Here is a 19,901-nt window from a genome sequence, read left to right as displayed (position 1 = left end):
GACTTAAGGTTCATAAACATTTTCTGCTGTAATGGCTTTAATCTATTTAAAAAAAAAAAAAAAAAAAAAAGGTGGAGTTATCTCGCAGTCCTCTTTCATGCTGCTCTTCAGTATGTTCCTAAAAATGGTCACTGTGAAGTCAGAAGGGAAGCTTTATTTAAACAGCATCTCCTAGTAAACAAAATAATGCAACAATGGCTTCTAAATCTTTCAGCTTCATTTACAGAATCACAGAATTGTAGGGGTTGGAAGGGACCTCAAGAGAGTATCGGGTCCAACCCCCCTGCCAAAGCAAGTTTGCTAGAGCAGGTTGCCCAGGTAGGTGTCCAGACAGGCCTTGAATATCTCCAGAGAAGGAGACTCCACAACCTCCCTGGGCAGCCTGTTCCAGTGCTCCATCACCCTCACCATGAAGAAGTTCTTTCGCATGTTAGTGCGGAACTTCCTGTGCTCCATGTTGTGGCCTTTGCCCCTTGTCCTGTCCCCATAAACTACTGAAAAGAGGCTGGCCAAATCCCTCTGTCTCCCACACTTAAGGAATTTGTAAACATTAATAAGATCCTCTTTCAGTCTTCTCAAGGCTGAACAAGTCTTCTCAAAGCTTCCTTCCCATACTGCCCTGATTGTGCATCCCTAGCTCAAAACAGATAGCAAAATGGTGAAAATATGTAACCTTATTGAATAACCTTTTATGCAGAGCTAAAGCAAGTATGAACAAGATGAGGTGGGACATAGGGGAAAGCTCAACTAACTGAGTATTATAGTTTGTGGTAACCATTTGCGGATAACCATTACTAAATGATGTGTCTATCTTACATTGGAGTCAAGATTTTCTTCTCTCTTTTTTATTTATTTTTTCCCTAGGATTAATAGTAAGAGAAGCTTTATGCTCTAACACCTAATAATGCATGTGCACTTTCAGTGGCAGGGATGTTGTTTTGTTACTTGGCATGTTTGCTGACTTACTATTTTTCATAATTCAAGCATGAGTGACAGTGCTGCATCCTAAAAAGAGGTAGTGCTGTTAAGACTAACAGGTATTAAAGGTCATAGTACTCAATGGAAAATTATTGGTATTGTATTTTAGAGAAGAAACAATGTAATTGACTGGAAGTTGTCTGTGCTGTTGAAACATACCTTTCAAATGTGTGTGTGGCACGTGTTGTATTTCTGTGTGCAATGTGGCCACTGAGCTATACTACAAAGCTTGTTAATACGGTAAAAAAAGGCCAGCAGTATGTGACTAGCTTTAAATTATTCAAGAACAGTCATGCTGATTTGGATTAAGGTTTATGCACAATGACATTATTGTGGTAAATTTCAGACTTGGAGGAACATGTTAAAACCACGTGCTGGGTTGGATGACTATAGGAAATGAAGGTACGTGATAGGAAATGAATGAGAACTACAAAGAATACAATTGTGACTAACTTTAGGAAATGCTGCAAGCTTCAACATCTGGATGCTGTGGAAGGACAAGGGAAAGTGCATAGGGTAGAGTAAAACTGTTCATAAGCAATTATAATTTGACACTAAATGAAAACAGGATCTGAAGTCATATCAGTAAGATCCACATTATCCTATTTCCTGAATCTGACATTACTTAGATTTTACACATTTAGACACTTGCATTTTTAAATCTTATCTGGTGTTTTTCTGCAGCAAGAAAGCAGTGTCTGCATTCTAATCAGATCAGCAAACAATAATCCATTACAATAAAAAAGTAAACTTAGAATAAAATAGCCTAAATGGATGTTATTCTTGAATTTAGCTGGGACTACTTGTGCTCTCAGCATCCTCTTGTGCATTTGCTGGAACATATCTGGCTAGGTGTTTTCACATCTGCCAGTAAAGCCCAACCCCTAAATGCAAAGTGCAGCACTTGGGAACACTTTGTGATAATCCCCAGAGGGCTTTGGGCCTGTGAAAAGCAGAAAAAGGATTAGAAATACCCAGGAATGTATTACTGTATGTTCATCTGCAAGAAGAACAATGTTGCTCCAGCTTGGTCCCACAGGTTACATCACTTTGGACAATGATCTTGCCAGACTGTAACTACTGCTGTGTTCAAGAGGTAAAAGTGTTAACTTTGGAAATCTTCAAGGCAAAATCAGGACTTGAGGAAATATTGTGAATTATTTTAGTAAATACCTATTTCCTTTGCTTTAATAAATGACAAAACAAATCCTCTGATGACTGACTTGCAAAAACTTGAAAGGAAACCCATAGAGCATGAGAAAATGAAAGTGACTGGTGGAAACTAGCAGAGACATGAGTCTTTGGAAGCTGAAATTCCCCAGATCTTCCAGCCATAGACCAAATGGCAGCAAGAGAAACCTATCTAGATCTTGAAAAAGACATGTTGTCTTCAAGAATATGTAATACCTCCTTACAGATTTTTTCAGGAAATACATAGTTGCACTGCAGGAGAGAGGCATGTTAGCATGGATGATGCTTCAGGTGGTGGAGAGATCCCTAACAGGACTGGAAAGTCAAGCCTTTAGGCCTCTAGGATATAAAACCCCAAAATAATTGTGGTGTGAATCAATACAGGGGAATTTACAGGAGTTATTTCTAATAATTTTGTCATTACCTATAGCTGATTGGGTGTTGCGTGAGAGAAGAGAACCTTACGCTGGAACTGTTTTCGTTGTTAAAATGTCAGGTGGCTTAGATTAGAATCGGATCCTCAGTAGGATATTGTATGTTTTGAGTTGAAAAACACCTATGTAATAAAGACAAAGAAGTCTTCAGACTTCACTTTGAGATTGATTCTCCCTTTTTGCTTTTCTTGATGACTCGAGACAGACAGACAAAAAAAAACAACCAACCAAACAAAAAAAAACACTAGTGTCCTGACTAGAGATTTTTTAAATTATGCTAATGATGAGGCTTTTTGAACGCTGCATGTCTGCTTGACTTATGTTAAAAATATGACGTGATTGTGTGATTTTTTTTTTTTTTAAACAGTTTGAAAGGAAAGCCTGGCAAAAATGTCATTAATGTGATGGTAGTAGCTGTGGTAAGCTTTTAACGTGCTGACCTTACAGTACTTATTTTTTATTTATTAATTTGTAGAAATATTGTATGTAAAGGCTATCACAGACTCTTCTTTGAAAACACTGGGTTAATTTGAAAAGAAATCAAAACACTTCCAAGCTCAGTGCACTTCATCCATGACCAATAGAATAGGAATTTATGCTTTCCTCAATTTATGATCGCTTGAAGAGGAACACCTCCGGACTAGGAAGCTATGCAGTCATTTGCCCTTGGGGGAATCCTCAGCAAGCTCACCCATCCCCTCCATACCTGAATTGTTGGCACTCAGTATGCAAAAGGAGAGTCCAACTGATTATCAGTTTTCTGTAAACACAGGACTGCCTAATTACTCTTATTTGATGTGATGTTGTGGATTCTTCATCTACTCACTTCCTCCAAAGCCAGCTGTGTCTTTTTATGAAGGCGTGAGAGCATCCCTTCAGCTAAAGGGAATTCTGGACTAGCTGTAGTAAGCACTTTCCTTTTTTTTTGAGGGAACAGAGCTATACTACTGAAAGATTATACTACTTAGAAGCACCCATGGTAATTATAAATTTCAGCCTTTTCCTCCCAGTTTCTGGCAAGAGTGAAATGGCAGTACATGGGTAATAAAAACTTGCCAATAGCTTATCAGTGCAGAACACTTAAATGGCTTTCACAGAATCACAGAACATTCACTTTCATTGCATATAAATTTTTTCAGTGGCTTGTAAACAATGACAAACATAATGGCTGAATAAATTCACCACTTCTGGGATGTATTGACTTGATTAGATAATTAGTTAGTTTCTCCTGTGTTAAACAGCATTTCACCTTCAGTCTTTAGCTACTTGTATCTGGGGAGAAATAAATGTCTGAACTTCTCCACCTGTGATTTTCTCCAAGTATTCATTGTGGTCCCTGACAAATTTTCTGGACCCCCTGTTTTTCCTACACATCCCTCTTTTCCCTCCACAAAAATCACCAAAGCAATTTTCTTGTGTAAAAGGAAAGGGAGAGGCAGGATGAGCAGCAAAAACATCGTTCATGGCCAAGGTGTTTCTGCATCATTTGAAGCTGAGATTTATTGCTCTTAGGGAGGTCTTTGGTATAACCAGTCATGAATTACCAGGGACAATGCTTGGAGGGATGCTTATCTAGAAATACTATTTGATGCCTGGGGAATAATGGAGGAAAGGAGGCAAGTTAGTTTCCACCCCCCCCCCACCCCCCCCCCCCCAAACATGCCCCTTTTGACCACAGCGTCCCATCTAAAGGGATTTTTAGCCCTTATATCTTGCCTTCAGACATTTGAAAGTCTGCCAGAGAAAAGAGGCAATTTTTTTTTTTGTGATAGCCATCTGGGAAACAGTCCTGTTCTCCAATTCCACTCTGCACCCCTCTGGGCAAAGCAAATCAGCATGGTATTAGGAGAGGAAGGGACTGCTCTGTGGATCAAAGCCTTCCTACTCACAGCTCATCCTGGAGCTGATTTTTTTTTTTTTCTCTTCCTTGGAAGAGGGCCAGAGAGTTTATTCCAATGTTTGAATTGGGAGCAGTGGATTGTGGCCCCTTTACATGTGCTGCTGGGGCTGGCTGCCATAGTGGGCCTAGGAAGATGGTGGTTTCCAAAAGATAGTAGGCTGGGAGGGGTGGGACAAGAGGGTCTGAAGGGAATGAGTCCCTCTGATGCCAGGGACTTGTAATTTTGGAGGCCTTTTGGACAGGGGAGGCTGAGAGAAGAGTGCAGGAGGTTGTGGGCTGCAAGACCTGGGCAAGGAGCGTGGGCAGCTTTGTGCCTGGCTTCCCCAGGGCAGCCATGTCATCTGCTTCCATCCGTGTGGGCTCCCTGTTGTCATGTTATTTAAATTACTTTTGCAGTTGAAATTGTGATTCCCCTGGGTTTGTTCTTTGGGATCACCTGCCCATGAAAACCTTTTCCCTAAAAATCCCCCAGCTGTTGGCTGAGACTCATCTGTCCCTTCTTCTGTCTGCAATGAGTTTGGCAAATAAATTCTATGCCTCCAGTACTACCTGATGTGGCGATAAATAATGATTTGTCCCTGAAGCCAGTTAAAATAAATACATCTTAAAATGTTTAATTAAAAATCAATCAAACAGCTCATATCTACATTTCTTTCCTTCAGAAATACCCAGGTTTAATTTCAAGAGCATAAATAATCTTTTCACTGATAACATTAGTGGAAGGTCATTATATATCTTTTTCCATGTAGGAATAAAAATAGCACATGAGTCCCCCTACCCCCCACAAATAAACAATGTGTGCTTGCATGATCAGTCAAGATAGCAGTATGTGAAGTTTCTATATTTAAAGAAATTAAGAAAAAACATTCAACTTTAATTCAGATAACTGAATATTACCAAAATGATTGGGTAATAGCTTCTGACAAATGGACACTGTTTTGCCATTAGTGTTTGGCTTCCATGGAGGCTCCCATGAACTTTCAAATGAAGTCAGTCTCTTGATTTCAGGTTTTGCAGGTGGAGAATCTGGGACCCAGTATGGGGAGGTGACTAGCCTAGGATTTCTCAAAAGCTGTTGAAACTAAAGCAGAGTCCCTGAGTTCCCACCTTGTCCATTTATTTTAGGCAGCTGTCTAATAGTGTATCCTTATTTGTGTTACCATAGCACTTAGCAACCTCAGCGAGGGTCAGGGCCAGGGTGTGTAACCGACAGTCAGCATCCATCCCCTGACTTGTGTGTCTTGCAGTTTAAACCAGCTCAGCGAGAAGAGGGTGGAGAAGTGTTGAAGTGGCATACATAACACCAGACCTCAGGGGAGCGAGCAACTTGTCTAGGAAACTCTTGAATTTCAGCCACTGGACAATGGCTTCTACTGTGGCATTACTGAGATGTGTAACCACCGCCGTGGGGTAAACCTGCAGCCCGCTGGCAGGAGGCTGGTGGAGGGAGAGCAGCCCATCAGCCAAACGCATTACATGCTGCCGGCAAGAGCATGCTTGGTCTGCTAACAAATGTACCACGTGCACCTCTGAAACCTGTGGTCATGTGGCAGTTTAACACAACACTTGGGTGGGTGGTGTGTGTGGGTTGCTCGTGCTTTCTTTTAATGACCATATTTATTGTTAATGCAAAGCCAAAAATGGTACCTTAGTTGTAGAAATGCAGCAATGGTTCGGCTATGTAACAGTTAACTGAAGATATCTGCTAGTAGGAAAAGAGGGAGTTCCTCTCTCTTGGTATTTCTAGCACCTCTTGTTTTCTTACAGCTGTTGCAAGACAATAACTTGAAAATGTATCTCTGCTCAGTGGTTACAATTCTGTTCTTGTAATTTTTAAACAGTAACTGTTCATTTGATAAAAGATCTCCATGTTCTAATTAGTTGAAAACAACAGTCCTCAACAGAGGTATTTTAGATAGCTCTAGTCACGAGCAACTTGGTTAGCTGCCTAGCTGCTAATTTAAACAAATAGAGTCATGCTCATTCAACATCAAAAATGCAGCAAGTCACTAAAAAGAAGAGGAAAAAAATCTGTTCTGAAAGCTTTGCAGTAAAAATAAAATAATGTGTCAGATTCTTCCCTTCTCTCATGGAGTCAGATGGCAAGAATCCCCTGCTCCACCATTCGATTTTTTTTTTTCCATTTTTTGTTTCATTTGTATCCATTTCCCTGAAATCAGCTGTAGTTGTGCTCTCTGCCAAACCAGAGATAACTAGCTGAAGTTCATTTAACATGAAAATCAATGTGTTCTGTAAGTTAGCTGTGCTAACTTGTGTCTATATTTGCAGTGTGTCGATATTTGCAGGGGTGGGTTTTATATGGTATCTCTGCTCAGGCATCTTTCCGTCACTTGATAGGAGTCTTTGCTTTATAGCTTTTAGGGGAAGGTAGGCTGCTTTAAAGGAGCAAAGAGGATTTAGCAGGAGAAGACTGATTCTAGGTGAAGAGCAAGCTGTACACATCTGCTCTGATGTGGTGTTTATGCAGTGATTACACATATATAACTAGGTGAGACTTGTTCCAACCACAAGTACTGCTTGGGCAGTAACAGTTGTCAGTCTCCCTGACGAGGAGGAAAGGGGGTGCTTTCAGCCTGTGTTTTCTAGGTCTGAGGACAGCCTGTCCTTTCCAGGCTTAACTCTCACCACCTGCATTCCCCTACAGCACTCAATTATCCATTAAGTTTTTTTTTTAAGAGAAACAGAACAGCAATTAAGCCTGGTACAGCAGTGCAAAAGCAGTGGAAGCCCTGGGCTTGCTGAGAAATCTATCCATAAATGAATTAACTACACAAATAATAAAATGTATACATTCCCCAAATAACTTGATTTTCTCATTTACTTAATTGAGTTGATGGTTGCTCTGGGATGGAATAGTAAGTCATTCAGTGGCTGTTAGAGTAAATATCACTTTGACTAAATATTTTCAAACTGTCTGTATTTTTTTTTTAAACTTGGAATTTACCACAGAATTAAAATAGTTTATTTATGTTTTTTTTTTTTTCCCTCAATATTTTAGGAGATGAAGGTAAACTAAATTTCTTTTACAATTCCCAAGTTCAGCTGAAATATAGGGGCTATAAATAAGTACTGTTGAGCAGTGAAGTAGGGTCCTTATTTCACACTTCAGAGAAATGCTGACAGGGTTGACAACTTTCAAAATGATGACACACATAAAACTGCTGTGCTTGGATAACAAACCCAGGTATTGCTCATGGTCTAAACACACTTGTTTTGAGTCTACGTGAGTTTAGGGCCCTAATATAGGGGAAAATTGAAGAGAACAAGCAAGCATTGCTGAGATGATTTCTCCCTAAATGATGTGAGAAAGTTAAAGACCTGAAGCAGCCTCTTTTTCTTTTTTTTTTTTTTCCTCCAGCTTATTTGAGCTTCTCCCTTCCTCCCTCTTTTTTTGTCACGTCATTCTTTTCTCCTCTTCCTCACTGTTTTCCAACAAGTTCTTCATGATAGAAACCCACACATACCAAATTGCTGGGCTGTTTTGTAACCTTCAGTCTTAAAAGTCTAACTTACCCTCACTTTAGGACAGAAAATTGACCCCTCAGTCAGTGTCCAACTTTGTTTCACATTCTAGTGACTCATGGACAGTTTCACACCAGCCACTGAGCACCAATAAAATATCTATCTTTCCCACTGCTGTATTTTCTTGTACTAAAGATGGATAAGTACAGTATTCTTATACTACTCAAGCATCTCTTTTTAAGAAGGCTAGATTCCTTTTTGTGTTAGGCCCAAGTGAGAGGAGATTTGACAAAGATTTCAGTTCTACTCCAGTCTCTAGAAGTTAGGTAATGCTTGATGATCAAAAATTTCCACATTGGGATTTAACAACTACAGACACTATTAAATGCTTTAAAAATAAATCAATAAATAATAAGTCATAGAAAGAAAAACAGGAGAGTAGCAAGGTTAAAAAACAGGTGGTAGATGCCTTTTTCTTTGAGAGAAATAAAATTAGAAAGGTGCTCTTGCTCTTTGTTTACTTGGAATCATTAATTGAACTGGTCCTTTCGTTAAGGAAATATTTCAAGCAAAAGGTAATAGCTGCAGTGCTGTTTGTCATTAGCTTGTACCTGCCAATAAACAAGAAAATCCATCTGTTATGTGGTCACTTTCCTCATGGACTCTCGAAGACATGTTCCACATGTCAGCATTCATAGGGAAAATCAGGAGACTGCCAGGCCACCCAAGTCCTTTGCAAATAGAAGATTTGTTTGAAGAAACCAAGAGCAGGTCCAAGCCAACAGTCCTATGCACAGCAGCACTTTTCAATTTCTTTCTGTTGTGTTATTAATTTACCAGCAGAACTTTTTCTCTGCTGTTTCCATTCTCACCCTTTCCTCGTATTACTTGGCACCCTTATAGAAATTCCATTTCTGCTCAGTCCTGTACTTACTTTTTTACCCCTTGTTGTTCTGCTGTTTGTTTTTCTTTTCACTGTTATATTTCCTATTGGCACTAGTGATGCAAATTAGTGGATGTGTTTGGAGCAGGACCATTTCAGATGCTTATGGACATGGGAACATTTGTCTTCAAGCGAAAGGGCAGGCTCCCTTATTTTGTGCGTTGTTGAGGCTTTAGTTATTTTTTTAATCTTTTTTTTATTGGATTTGATCTTCAGCAGATTCAGCAGATGTTGCAAAGCAAATAAACCATATGCAGTGGTTGTTAGACATTACTCATGGTGTAATCCCTTTATCCAAATGTAGAAGTTAAAACATATGAAACCATATCCTTAAATAACTGGAGAAGTTCAGTACATATTCAGAGAGCCACTGTGACTAATCCACTTCATTATCTGGTGTAGTCCACCGTCTCTTAAGGAAGGTAGGCAGACAGAAAGAAGATGGATTCATGACTACGCTTTTAAATAAATGTAAACTAACCACAAAGGGTCAAATTCACTGCTGATGTAACACTGCTGACTTCAGTGGATTTACACTAGGGATTTATGTAGTCCTTTCTCTGATATGTATTTTCAGGAGGGAGGAAGATGTTTTTTTATATAGATTCAGCACAAGGTCTGCTGGCACGTAAACAAACCAAACAAAGAATTGTTCCCTTCTCAAACATCTGTTAGCATGACTGTCCAAGTCTTGTGTATCTGCCATAGGTTGTTATAATATAGCTGTGTTACATTAACAAAAATGCAATAACCATTTGGTTTCTACTTTAAACAAGAACTTAAGAAAATGACTTTCAGGTGAAGGGAGTGGTGATTTGGCAGGGCTCTCTTGGCAGAGCTGTGGATTACACATGAGGGAAAGTTGTTTGGTGGTGGAGTAGACAAATTGCTTAACAATTAATAAAAACAAGGCCTTGTGTTTCTATATGACAAGGTGCTGTGTGGGAATCATCTTCTACCCAGCTGCTCTCCACCAATAAACTCTGATCAGTTCTGTAGGTTTTTTAATTACATGCAGTAAAGTAGAACGGAGCTTTAAAACGAGGGTAACATCTTGCTTGTTTGCACAAAGAAAATGATACTGCATTTACAAGGGTTACAAACTTGACTGGTTTACCTGGACTGCACAACCTTGCCTTTAAAAGCCTTGCAGTCTTTAGGGTCCAACATCAGTCTGAGCTGAGTTTTTGCTGAAGTAAAACTGGGTAAGCCATTTTAAACTATGTCAAGTCCTGCTCTAGGAAATTGCCTTGACTAAATCTGAAACCAAAACAAGAAAAAATGATGAGAAGAAAGGAAAAAACAAATGTAAAATAAATACTTGGGGGGGGGGGGGGGGGCGGACGACACGACACGGACTATGGTTTTTGCTTCATGCTCTCAAGTCTTAGAAGTTTCTTTAAAAAAAAAAGTTTATTTGGGGATGCTGATAACATTTCTACATCTACATAAGCTAGATGGAAGGCTCATTTTGTTTTGCAAGTCTGCGTGTGTGTAATTGAACTGTAATTACCATTTTTAATTTGTGTTTTTATGTAGTTCTTCAGTGGTTCCATTCACCTATCCACTGCCATGCTTCTTTACACTTACTGACTCTGTCAGAGTTGCTTCCTGCATAAGCTTGGTTTATGGCTAATAATTTCTCTATTTTCTTTTTTCTCTAAGTGCTTTTAATGTTTAACGTAGAAATCTATTATAAGATCAGCTGCATCTGTTTAGGACATGTATAGGGTCAATTTTCATCAGAATCAGAGCAGATTTAACATCTTGTTAATGTAAACAATTCTTGTTTTACAAAGTGACTGACACGCTACAGGCCAAAGTGTGATGTAAAGTAATAGAAGACTCAAGTAATTTCTTCAAGTCAGAGGTGTGTTTTGGTGTTTTGTTTTTTTTAACACGTTTTTCTTCTGATGAGCATATATGGGAACATAGTTCTGCAGCATGCTTCTTGCATAAGAGACCAACTTTGTCTTTGCAGCCAATCACTCAAGTGGGGAAAAATTTGTCTTGTTGCCCGTAAAACAGTGTATGGGTTTATTCTGCTGATAGTTGTGCAACCCAGCTTCCTTCTGCGAGAGTGTCGTATCATCTGCTCTGGTGCTGTTTGCTCTTTGTGTTATCAGTTACATTGTGCCTCTGAGATGTCCCTCCTGAAGTATAACCAACCAGTTTTGCTCTCTTCCTAAGAATGCTTTGGATGTCTCATTGAGTTCTGCAACTATTCCTTCCTGAAAGCAATTTTTCTAGCAAGGTTTGACAGTACGGACTGTTTCCCTTGGGTGGGGGAGGAATTTTCTTGGAATAGCTGTACTGTCAGCAGATGTCAGCTTTTTGAAAAAGAAATCGAGGTTCCTGGATGCATTTTTACTTCTTTATATAGCATATGCGATTCTCACAACATTGACAATGTTTTATCAGTGGCAATTGGAAGTAAGACACTGTAAGTATTTCCTTTTCTTGGAAAATATAATTGAATATATGCCCTAAAAAGCCAGCATTTCCCCTAAATTAATCCCTAGTTGTTTTGTGCTTGAGATCATGCTGTTCCTCTGTGAACAGCTACTTTCTACTTGAAATTTAAAGACGCAGGTTTGGGGCAAGACTTTAGCACTCTGAGAAAAATGGTACAGCTCTACAAATGAAAGTTCTGGAAACCTTGTGAAAGTTTTAGAGATTGGATTTGGCACAGAGCTGGAAGCTGATGTGATATTTACTTTGACCAAGGATGTTGTTTCTTCTGTAGCAGTCGGAATCAATAGGACTGGAATAAATACTCCCTGTTCTGCATCATCATAAAATAACCATTTTCAATTTACCTTCCCCATATTACTCTAGAATTATTATTTTAAAAAGGTTTCTCTTGGGCTTGATAAATTAACCGTTTTCTTAATGTTAAAAGCTGCTAAATTTGCACCTAAATTAGAGAAGACTGAACGCTTGTGTGTCACGTTTGGAGTTTACAGAACCTCCTAACTGTAGAGTTCTGTCTCATTATAGAGAAAATGTAGCAAGGCAGGTCTCGGCTGATGATCTACCTTAGTAAATCTCACATAAAAAAAAAAAACTGCTGAGAAAGGTTGAAGGAAAGTAAATAAAGAAAATCACTTCTGGGATGTAGATTAACGTAGGGATTGATATGTCTCCATTTAGTTAACACATTTGTATACAGAAAGGAATGACTTGTGCTGTGTTACAGTGATTTATTGCACTGATTTCAGGTAAGTTTATGCATTGGCTGTATGGATGTGTAGGAGGCCATGAGGCAGTGCAGCACCCTGCAGTATCCTGGCTCCAGATCTGGAAGGAGAAGGGTTGCTTAACCTAGCTCTGTAAGAGCTCTGCCACAGGAGAAGCCAGGACACACCAGTGAGTGTAACTAGCACCCTCCCAGATTGGTGTCCCGATGTCCAGGGTCCATGACAGTGTGGGTCCTCCTGGGGTGTGCCAATTCTTTGCAATTACAGCCTCTAAACAGGATCCCAAAGAAGGTTTTGCTGTTAATTAAATAGATGTTAAGCTGTTGAAGGCTTGTCTATAACCATCTGCTCTGCTTGCCTGCAGCAATAATGTCAAAAGTTTCCTTATTTTATGCGAACGCTTTCTTATCTTTCTAAGATGAACTTGATTTTTCTAATCAGCTTATTGTAATACAAATGGTTTTGAGATGAAAAGAAACAAACTACTCTTAACTGATACAAACCTTTAGGTTGTCTTTAAGTTAAATATATATGACTAAACACTACCTTTTGTTTTGTTGACTGTTCTGAATTATAGTAAGGTATATCAACTTTCATAAGACATTGAGATTTCAACCATAGACCTGAGAAGGTGGGAAGTTAGGCTGCTCCATCAGGATTTCAGATATCTCCTGGACTGTTGAATCCAGGTACTTACTCTCATATTTTTGATAAAACATCAAGCTGTCTCTTACAGGCAATTAAGTTTCTTCTTTCTTGTGCTCCTAGAATACTCCTAGGACTCCAGCCCCAAATTTTGTATATTAAACTTACTCAGAGTAAGTTGGCGCCCGTTTGCTCTCAAGTAAATGTTTTCTTTATCTCCTACCTACATACCTACCAGCAGGTTGGCTGGGGCTGATTTACACTGTCAAACTTCATGGTGAGTTGCTGGGCTGTCACTGCCGCATTTCTGTGCTGCTGCATTCCACCCTGGTGTGTCACCAAGATGAGACTCAAATAGATCCTCACAGGCACAGAACTTAATTACAAGTGGTATTTTACTTGAATTTATATGCCTGTATGTCCACCGAGACACTGAAGAAAGCAGTATACTACATATACTACATACTACTATATACTACAAGTAGTATAGCAATAAAAGTAGTTGGTGATAAGGATGTCTGTAGTAAGAAATAGTCAGTGTGGTCCTGATTCTCCCCTCCTAGGTTTAACCTGTTGTGTTCAGGTGGCTTGTAAAATATCTGGTTTGATTTGTTTTTTAAATTCTCCATGAAGTCTGGGTCTGCTATTAGCAAAATTTTTTTTTCTCGGATGCTTGCTTTCTTAGTTAAATTCTTGTAAATAAGAACATTTAGGAGTCTACTAATCACCAGCAGCAGCTAGTATATTTTTTCAATCAAATAAATCCGTTTAGATGTATTTGAAGGATGACTTTACGAGAATTTTCATTGATGCCTCTGCAAGCTTTCTGCAGTAAATTTTACTTGAACCCTTGTCAGTTCTCTTGGGCAAACAAGGCTTTCCTCCTCTGACTAATAACATATTGTATTGAGATATGTACATCACTCAGAAGCAGTGAACCTGCTAAATTTATTGTGTTCTGCTGAGTACAGGATTTGTGCCTTTACAGGGGAAGTTATGGGCCAATGCAGACTTCTCTAAACATTTTTTTTTCTTTAATGTAGATTGATCATGTGATATCAGCCCATGCCAATGTACTATAGAGCTAAGAACTTGCAATGCTACAGATTAAACTGGTGAAATGTGGTGGGAACAAAAGTTCATGACAAGTTCTGATTGCCTACTAACTTAGAAATAAATAATGCAGGGATTGCAATTCACAGAAACAGAGGAAAAAAATGTGGAATGACTGGAGAGAGTTGTCTGTATAATAATAATAATAATAAAGTATTTGTAAATCACTTTATGTGTTACAGGTGCACACTTCTCTGTTGTCATCTGATTTTGCAGAATGGATTTTACATCTCTGCATCAGTGTCTCCTAATTGTTAAGAGGGAAAAGACAAGAGGTTATGCAGGAGCACTACAAATCCAAATTCCTAAAAATATGAGGAGATACCCAAATCAAAAGCAGTATGCAAGGTACGTCAGTTATTCTCTAAATCAGTCCTTAACCAAAACAATGAAGTTGCTGAGCAGAGGCTTAACTAAAATACACCAAGTCTGTAGTCCCACTTTTTTTTTTTCTCTTAGAGAAAAAATTCTCTTGCATCCTTTCAAAAAAACACACCAATGAAATACACAACTGGAAACACAAGAAAACTTGGAAACAGTAGAAGACACTTCATGCATTTAAGAGGTGCCAAAGCAGCTCAGTTCTCAGAGGCTTCAGGCAGTTCTTGACTCAGACTTCCAAAGGCGACTTCTGCCCTGCCAGAATGGCAGGGGAAAGTCTCTCCTCATCCTGAATGTCTTCTTATTGTCCCAGGACTTAGAAATCTATATCGCTAAATCTTATGCTGATAGCCATCTTGGGAGTCTTCTTCCTCTTGTGCCAGTTCATGGCTCCTTGTCTGATCACCAAGAAATAAGTTGAATATAAGAGTTAGCTGAGTATCAAGAGGCAATCTGTAGACTTCGAACAGCCAAAAAGCAATTGTCCCCATATGTTTCAACTTTTATGCTGGGAGCACCACGCTGTTAATCTGTCACGGAGACATTTTGAATGATTTCTGCTGCTTTCTATCTCTGCATTTACACTGTGGTGGTGCTGTGAATGTTTTTGCTGTTCAGAAGTGCTGTGTTAATTCAGATTGCTTCAACAAGGATTTTGTGCGTTTGCTGGCTCTCTTCTGTTGCACTGAATATCTCTGATGTTTTATTCAGCAAAAAGTAATCTTCTCTTATGTCACTCCTTTGTTGAATTTGTAATAAGGGTCTATAGATGTAAGCAACTCTGAACTGAAAAATCTCTATAACAAAGTGAAAAATGCAGGATTACTATAAAAGGGAGGAATTTCCCACATCTTTCTGTCATGGGTATTCCCATAAGATGCTCCCTGTGCAATCTATATGTACTTTCTTCAGGCTATAAATCCTCAGAAGTATTTTTATGGTGATGTATTAGCTCTGACTTCTGGAGAGGACCTAAGTTTCATTTGCCTGGAAGCTTTTATTACAGGTGCCTTTGGAAGGGTGATGGCTGAAGATACAAATCAAAAATAGAGGTGGAAAAGAATTACTACTTGTCAGAGACCCTTATCTTTCCTGCCAGTCTACAGGAATCTGTAAAATGGCCTAGATTACAGATCAATAATAGAATGCTTGCACTCAGTTAAGAAAGACTAAAAACCCATAAACTTTAAAACAGTATTGATAGTGAACTGGTCAATTCCTGAGACCTGAGCTTTACTGCTCTGGTATTCCAGCTGAGATCTGTGGAATATTTACTTTCTTATAAATCTTCAGTAGATGGTGAGCTAGCTGGTCTGGTAGTCTTACCAACCTTCTACACTGGTATCTGTTAAAATGTTCTAAAAGACTCTGCAAATGCAGTACTTTCCTAATATATTTTATTGGTGACATCCATTGTTAGAGAGCTGCTAATGGACTGTGGAGCTATACGTGGGAGGATATTAATGGTGTCTTGAAAGGGAATAAATACTAGCACATCTGAGAATGTCTTTTTTTGATAACATTTGACTTGACTTTTAGATTGAGAGATGAGTCTATGTTATGTTGGTGAGATTAGCACAGTGCTTGGACAACTTTACACATTTGTTTTTAAAATTCTGCTTTGACTGAATTGAGTAGTTGTAAGTGTGGTGGAAGTTTCCAGTTCTGAGGCATGGCTGGATGTACAGGTTCAGAGGAGTTCATGTATGATATTTCTGCTAAAGGTGGAATGTTATTTTACTTTTTTGCAGCTCTTTGAGCTGTTTTGGATAATCTTTAGAAGGAATTTTACATAAAAGGTTGCTCAAAGAGGGGGGAAAAAACACATTTCTCAGCTTAGATAAACATGTTGTGTTCCTACACTTCTACGCTGGCCCATTGATGTTATTGCAGAAAGTTAAGTAAATTTAACAGATCTACTATTACGTGTTTTGAAAATATAGTCTGGTGTGATCATGGTGCCATAACTAAAGGTCTTAAGAGCTTTCAAAACATCATCCTCTGTTCCTTGATAATCGGTGCAGGAGAACCAAGTACCTTCAAATGTCAGGACTGTGCTCACTATGCTAGATGCTTTCTGACAACCAGTCCTGGCACTGGGAATGAGCTAGGGCTTGCCACATTTATTTATATTTACTGCCTAGAAAATCACAGTGGAAATTATAGGTGACTAGATGCTTCAGCTTCAGAAAAGCTGAAAAAAAAATCGTGTGGAATATTCAGGAAATCTGCATCCTAAAGGACACAGGAGTCGGACTGGCCTGTGACATGGGCCAAGCCAGAAGCTGGGGTGACCCAGCACAACCTGCGCTTACCCACCTAGCATGAGTGCCAAGTGGGCAGAGTAGGGTGGTGACGAAGTGGTCCAGAGGCAGCCCCAGACACTGCTGGGGATGAGGCAGGGCCAGGCTCCCTCGGGGAGCTGGAGACAAAGCTACAGCATGGGTCTGGTCTGAGATGAAATGGGCTCAGGGTGGGGGTGCCTGTGCATGGGTCCTGGCAAAGCCCAGTTGGGTAAACTAAGGCTTGCAGGTGCCCCAGAGGCCCAAGTGCTACATCAAATAGAAAGCATGCCTTAGGCAAAGTCTTCTGTAATATTTATTCTTTTCTGCATTGTCATTCATGGTACTGTGGATGTTGTATTTTCTGTGTGTTTACTAAGCATGAGTGAACATGACTAGATGAAGACTTACTGTTGTCTTATCTTTTTAAGTGCTTGCTTGTTCGTTTCTTTGATTATCCCTGCAGGCATATTAATACAGGACTTGTACCTTTATACTTTATCACTGTAAGGTGTATGTGAAACTCTTACAAGATAGCTGGTGATCTATTTTGCATAGCTACGTAGTGACAGCAGGACTTCAGAATTATAGGAGAAGCAGCAAGATTCTACTGTAATATTTATAATGCCCCTGTAAGAGCTCTGCAACATCTGGAAAAGTCACGAGAGGAATGTTTGTGGGGCAAACAGGTTTTTCATAAGCATTATAGGGAAATTCAGGTTGTAAGGGATCTCAGGAGGCCTCTAGTACAACTTCTTGCTCAAAGCAGGGTCAGCCACGGGATCAGACCAGGTTGCTCAGGACTTGTTCTAGCCATGTTTTGAAACCCTCAGGTGCTGGAGATTGCACTGAGCAACTGCTTCACTGCCCTATGGGGAAAAATTTCTCCTTAGTTCCAGTGTGAACTGCTGCTGTTTCTTCTCCCTACTGCCTCTCATACTCCCACCATGTGCCATTCTGAAGAGCTTGGCTCCATCTCCGTGACCTCCCTGTAGGCAGTGGAAGAAGCTGTTGGGTCCCCTCAAAGCCATCCCTTCTCCAGGTGGAAGAAGCCCCAGTCCCTCATCCTTTCCTCCCAGGATATATGCCGCAGCCCTTGATCATTCTGGAAGCTCAGGGTGCTGTTGGCTCTTTCATGTTTCACGTTTCCTTCCAAGCTTCAAAGTGCCTAGGAGGTGGCACACTCCTCTGTGTTTGTTGAAAAAGTGTCACCTCTACTTAGGTGCAATTTTCCCTCACACCAGATTAAAAACTGCCTGAGAGTTTTTGTTAGCTTTCACTAATAAGCACTAATAGCATCATACAGCATCTGGAACATAAATCCATTTAGGATCTGGGTAAAGTCAAAAGAAGAAAAAATAATACTGAAGATAAAAAATCAACAAAATTTCTAACATAACACCTGTGCAAAGTCTTAAATGGAGTAGAGCTAAAAGGGTTTATTATGCCAAAATAATTGCAGAATTGGTAGATAAAGTCCTAACTTTTTGACATGATGTTCATCAGTTCTAGTCTGAAAAAGACCACTAGAAAGAAGTCCTAAGACAGAGTAATGCAGACTCCCAAGTGAGAGCTAAAGCTGCAGATGATGTTTCAAGGGTTATAAATTAGATGGTTTCAGTTCATTCAGTTAAGGACATGATGTGTACACTGCAGATGAACTTTGGTAAGAAGACGTGAGCCAGCCAGAAACGGATTGAATTACTTGTAGTCTCACAGGAGGATCTTGTCTTTTCGTGGAGACTCCAGGCACTTGGGGGTCAGTGTGGAACAGTTTATGCAATGTCCTCTTGGCTGTGCACCAAACCATCAAACACTTTCCACTGATTTTCATTGCCATTGCTTGCTTAACCTTCACCAGCCCCAAGATGAGCAAAGCAAAATAAAAAAAGAGAGAGAAACAGCCCAGATGTAGAAAAGTGGCCAGATGTTTTGGTGAGACTGAGATGTTCTCAATAATAATGCTCTTTTGTTGCCACAAACATAAAAACTACTCTCGTGCATTGAAGTTTTCCTTGTCTCAGACCTTTGTTGTTCCCTTTCAGACATATATACACTTCTGAAATTGCATGCCACATTTCTTTGTCGTGGGCTTCTGCACCCAACTGTAGCAAAATAGTTTCTAAACAGTGAGCAGCAAGCCTTGTGAGTTACTGATGGCCTCTCTGGTTCAGATATTTTAGAGCTGCTCACAAGTTTTCAGAACTGCAGTTCTCACAGAACTTCATACGTATTCACAGATTCTCAGCAAATATTCATGTAAGCTGTTGTTTGTATTTATTAAAATAAAAACTACTTTAGCTAGATGATCTGTAGCCTCTGAACATTATTTTTTTTTAATCAATTTAGTGCCGTTAATGGGAGATATAGATCTCATTAATAAAAATGGGCATTTCAGGCTATGCAAATATGTATAGCCAAAGAACCTCCTGAAATAAGTTATTCCTTAGATGTCTTATAACCCTTGACTTCCTGCCTGTTAACAAATAACTCAATCTCACATCAGAAAAAAAAAATGCAATTTAGATAGACACTTATCCCTAATTGGCAAGCCTGCAAAGTACAAAGTTAAAAGTGTAACAAATAATTCAAGAACAACAGGCAGAATACACTTACATCCAGAGTATCCAATTTGATGTCAAAGAGCAAACTTGACACCAAAAAGCTTAAGTTAATTACAAATTAACTCCAAGTAAAAAGATCATTTGGTGAAATAAAATAATTTGGCTGCCTTGGGATTATTGTCTGGTTCCACTGATGTGGTTTGGTACCTTTCCCAATGTTGTAGAGATTGTACCTATTTAGCAATCATGTGAGAAAAGGCTAGTTCTTGAAATAGATGACCGACTGCAACTGTACCTTGGCTTTGCCATTCACCCCACACAGTATGTGTTGTGGGGTGAAACTTGCATGTGCTTAATGTATGTTTCTTGAACGGTGTGTTGGCTGTGGATCTTCTTTTCCTTTGGTAGGATTTGGCATGTACTGGACCTGGAGACTTCTCAGGTTCTTGAGAGTCACGTACCAAGCTGCAGTGTAAGGGTAGCAAAGTCATATCTTAATCTACCAACAACTAAAAGGCAGAGAGGTAAGTGTACAAGGGAAAGAATTGTGCTGAGCTGGGCTGGAGGTGATATTGCAGGTAGCCACATGGGTGGAAAGTTAAGTTTCGTCCTCAGAATCAGGACTGGAAGATAAAAGCAGGAGACAATGTCAGTACACCATGTCTTTCAAGGCAAAGCAGACTGCTCCTGACTGCCTCTTAGATCAGCTTCTATCCTCATAGCCCATGCAGATTTTACTGCTTTGAGTTCCTTCATAGAGAAGCATAGAGGGAAGAGGTGTAAGTTG

The 19,901-nt window shown here is 39.5% G+C and overlaps 1 protein-coding gene across 3 annotated transcripts in view; it reads left to right on the top strand.

Annotated features, from left to right (window-relative positions):
* LOC308188158 (uncharacterized protein) overlaps positions 1-19,901 on the top strand; it is a 100,941-nt gene that overhangs the window by 29,083 nt on the left and 51,957 nt on the right. Inside the window, exons 2-3 of one of the 3 annotated variants that reach the window (XR_013945192.1) lie at positions 14,070-14,235; positions 14,347-17,607. Coding sequence is in view for 1 of the 3 variants with exons in the window: in XM_080576896.1 (XP_080433022.1) it covers positions 14,105-14,235; positions 19,523-19,638 (247 nt within the window). In the remaining 2 variants the exon portion in view is untranslated. Of the gene's footprint in view, positions 1-14,069; positions 14,236-14,346; positions 17,608-19,522; positions 19,639-19,901 lie in introns of those variants that run through there. The other 2 variants (XM_080576896.1, XR_013945190.1) reach the window with 2 other exon arrangements.

The sequence above is a fragment of the Anser brachyrhynchus genome (assembly GCF_964034855.1).
Source record: "Anser brachyrhynchus genome assembly, chromosome: 1".
Taxonomy (NCBI): domain Eukaryota; kingdom Metazoa; phylum Chordata; class Aves; order Anseriformes; family Anatidae; genus Anser; species Anser brachyrhynchus.
The sequence above is the reverse complement of the archived record's forward strand: the minus strand, read 5'-3'. Positions and strand labels throughout refer to the sequence as shown.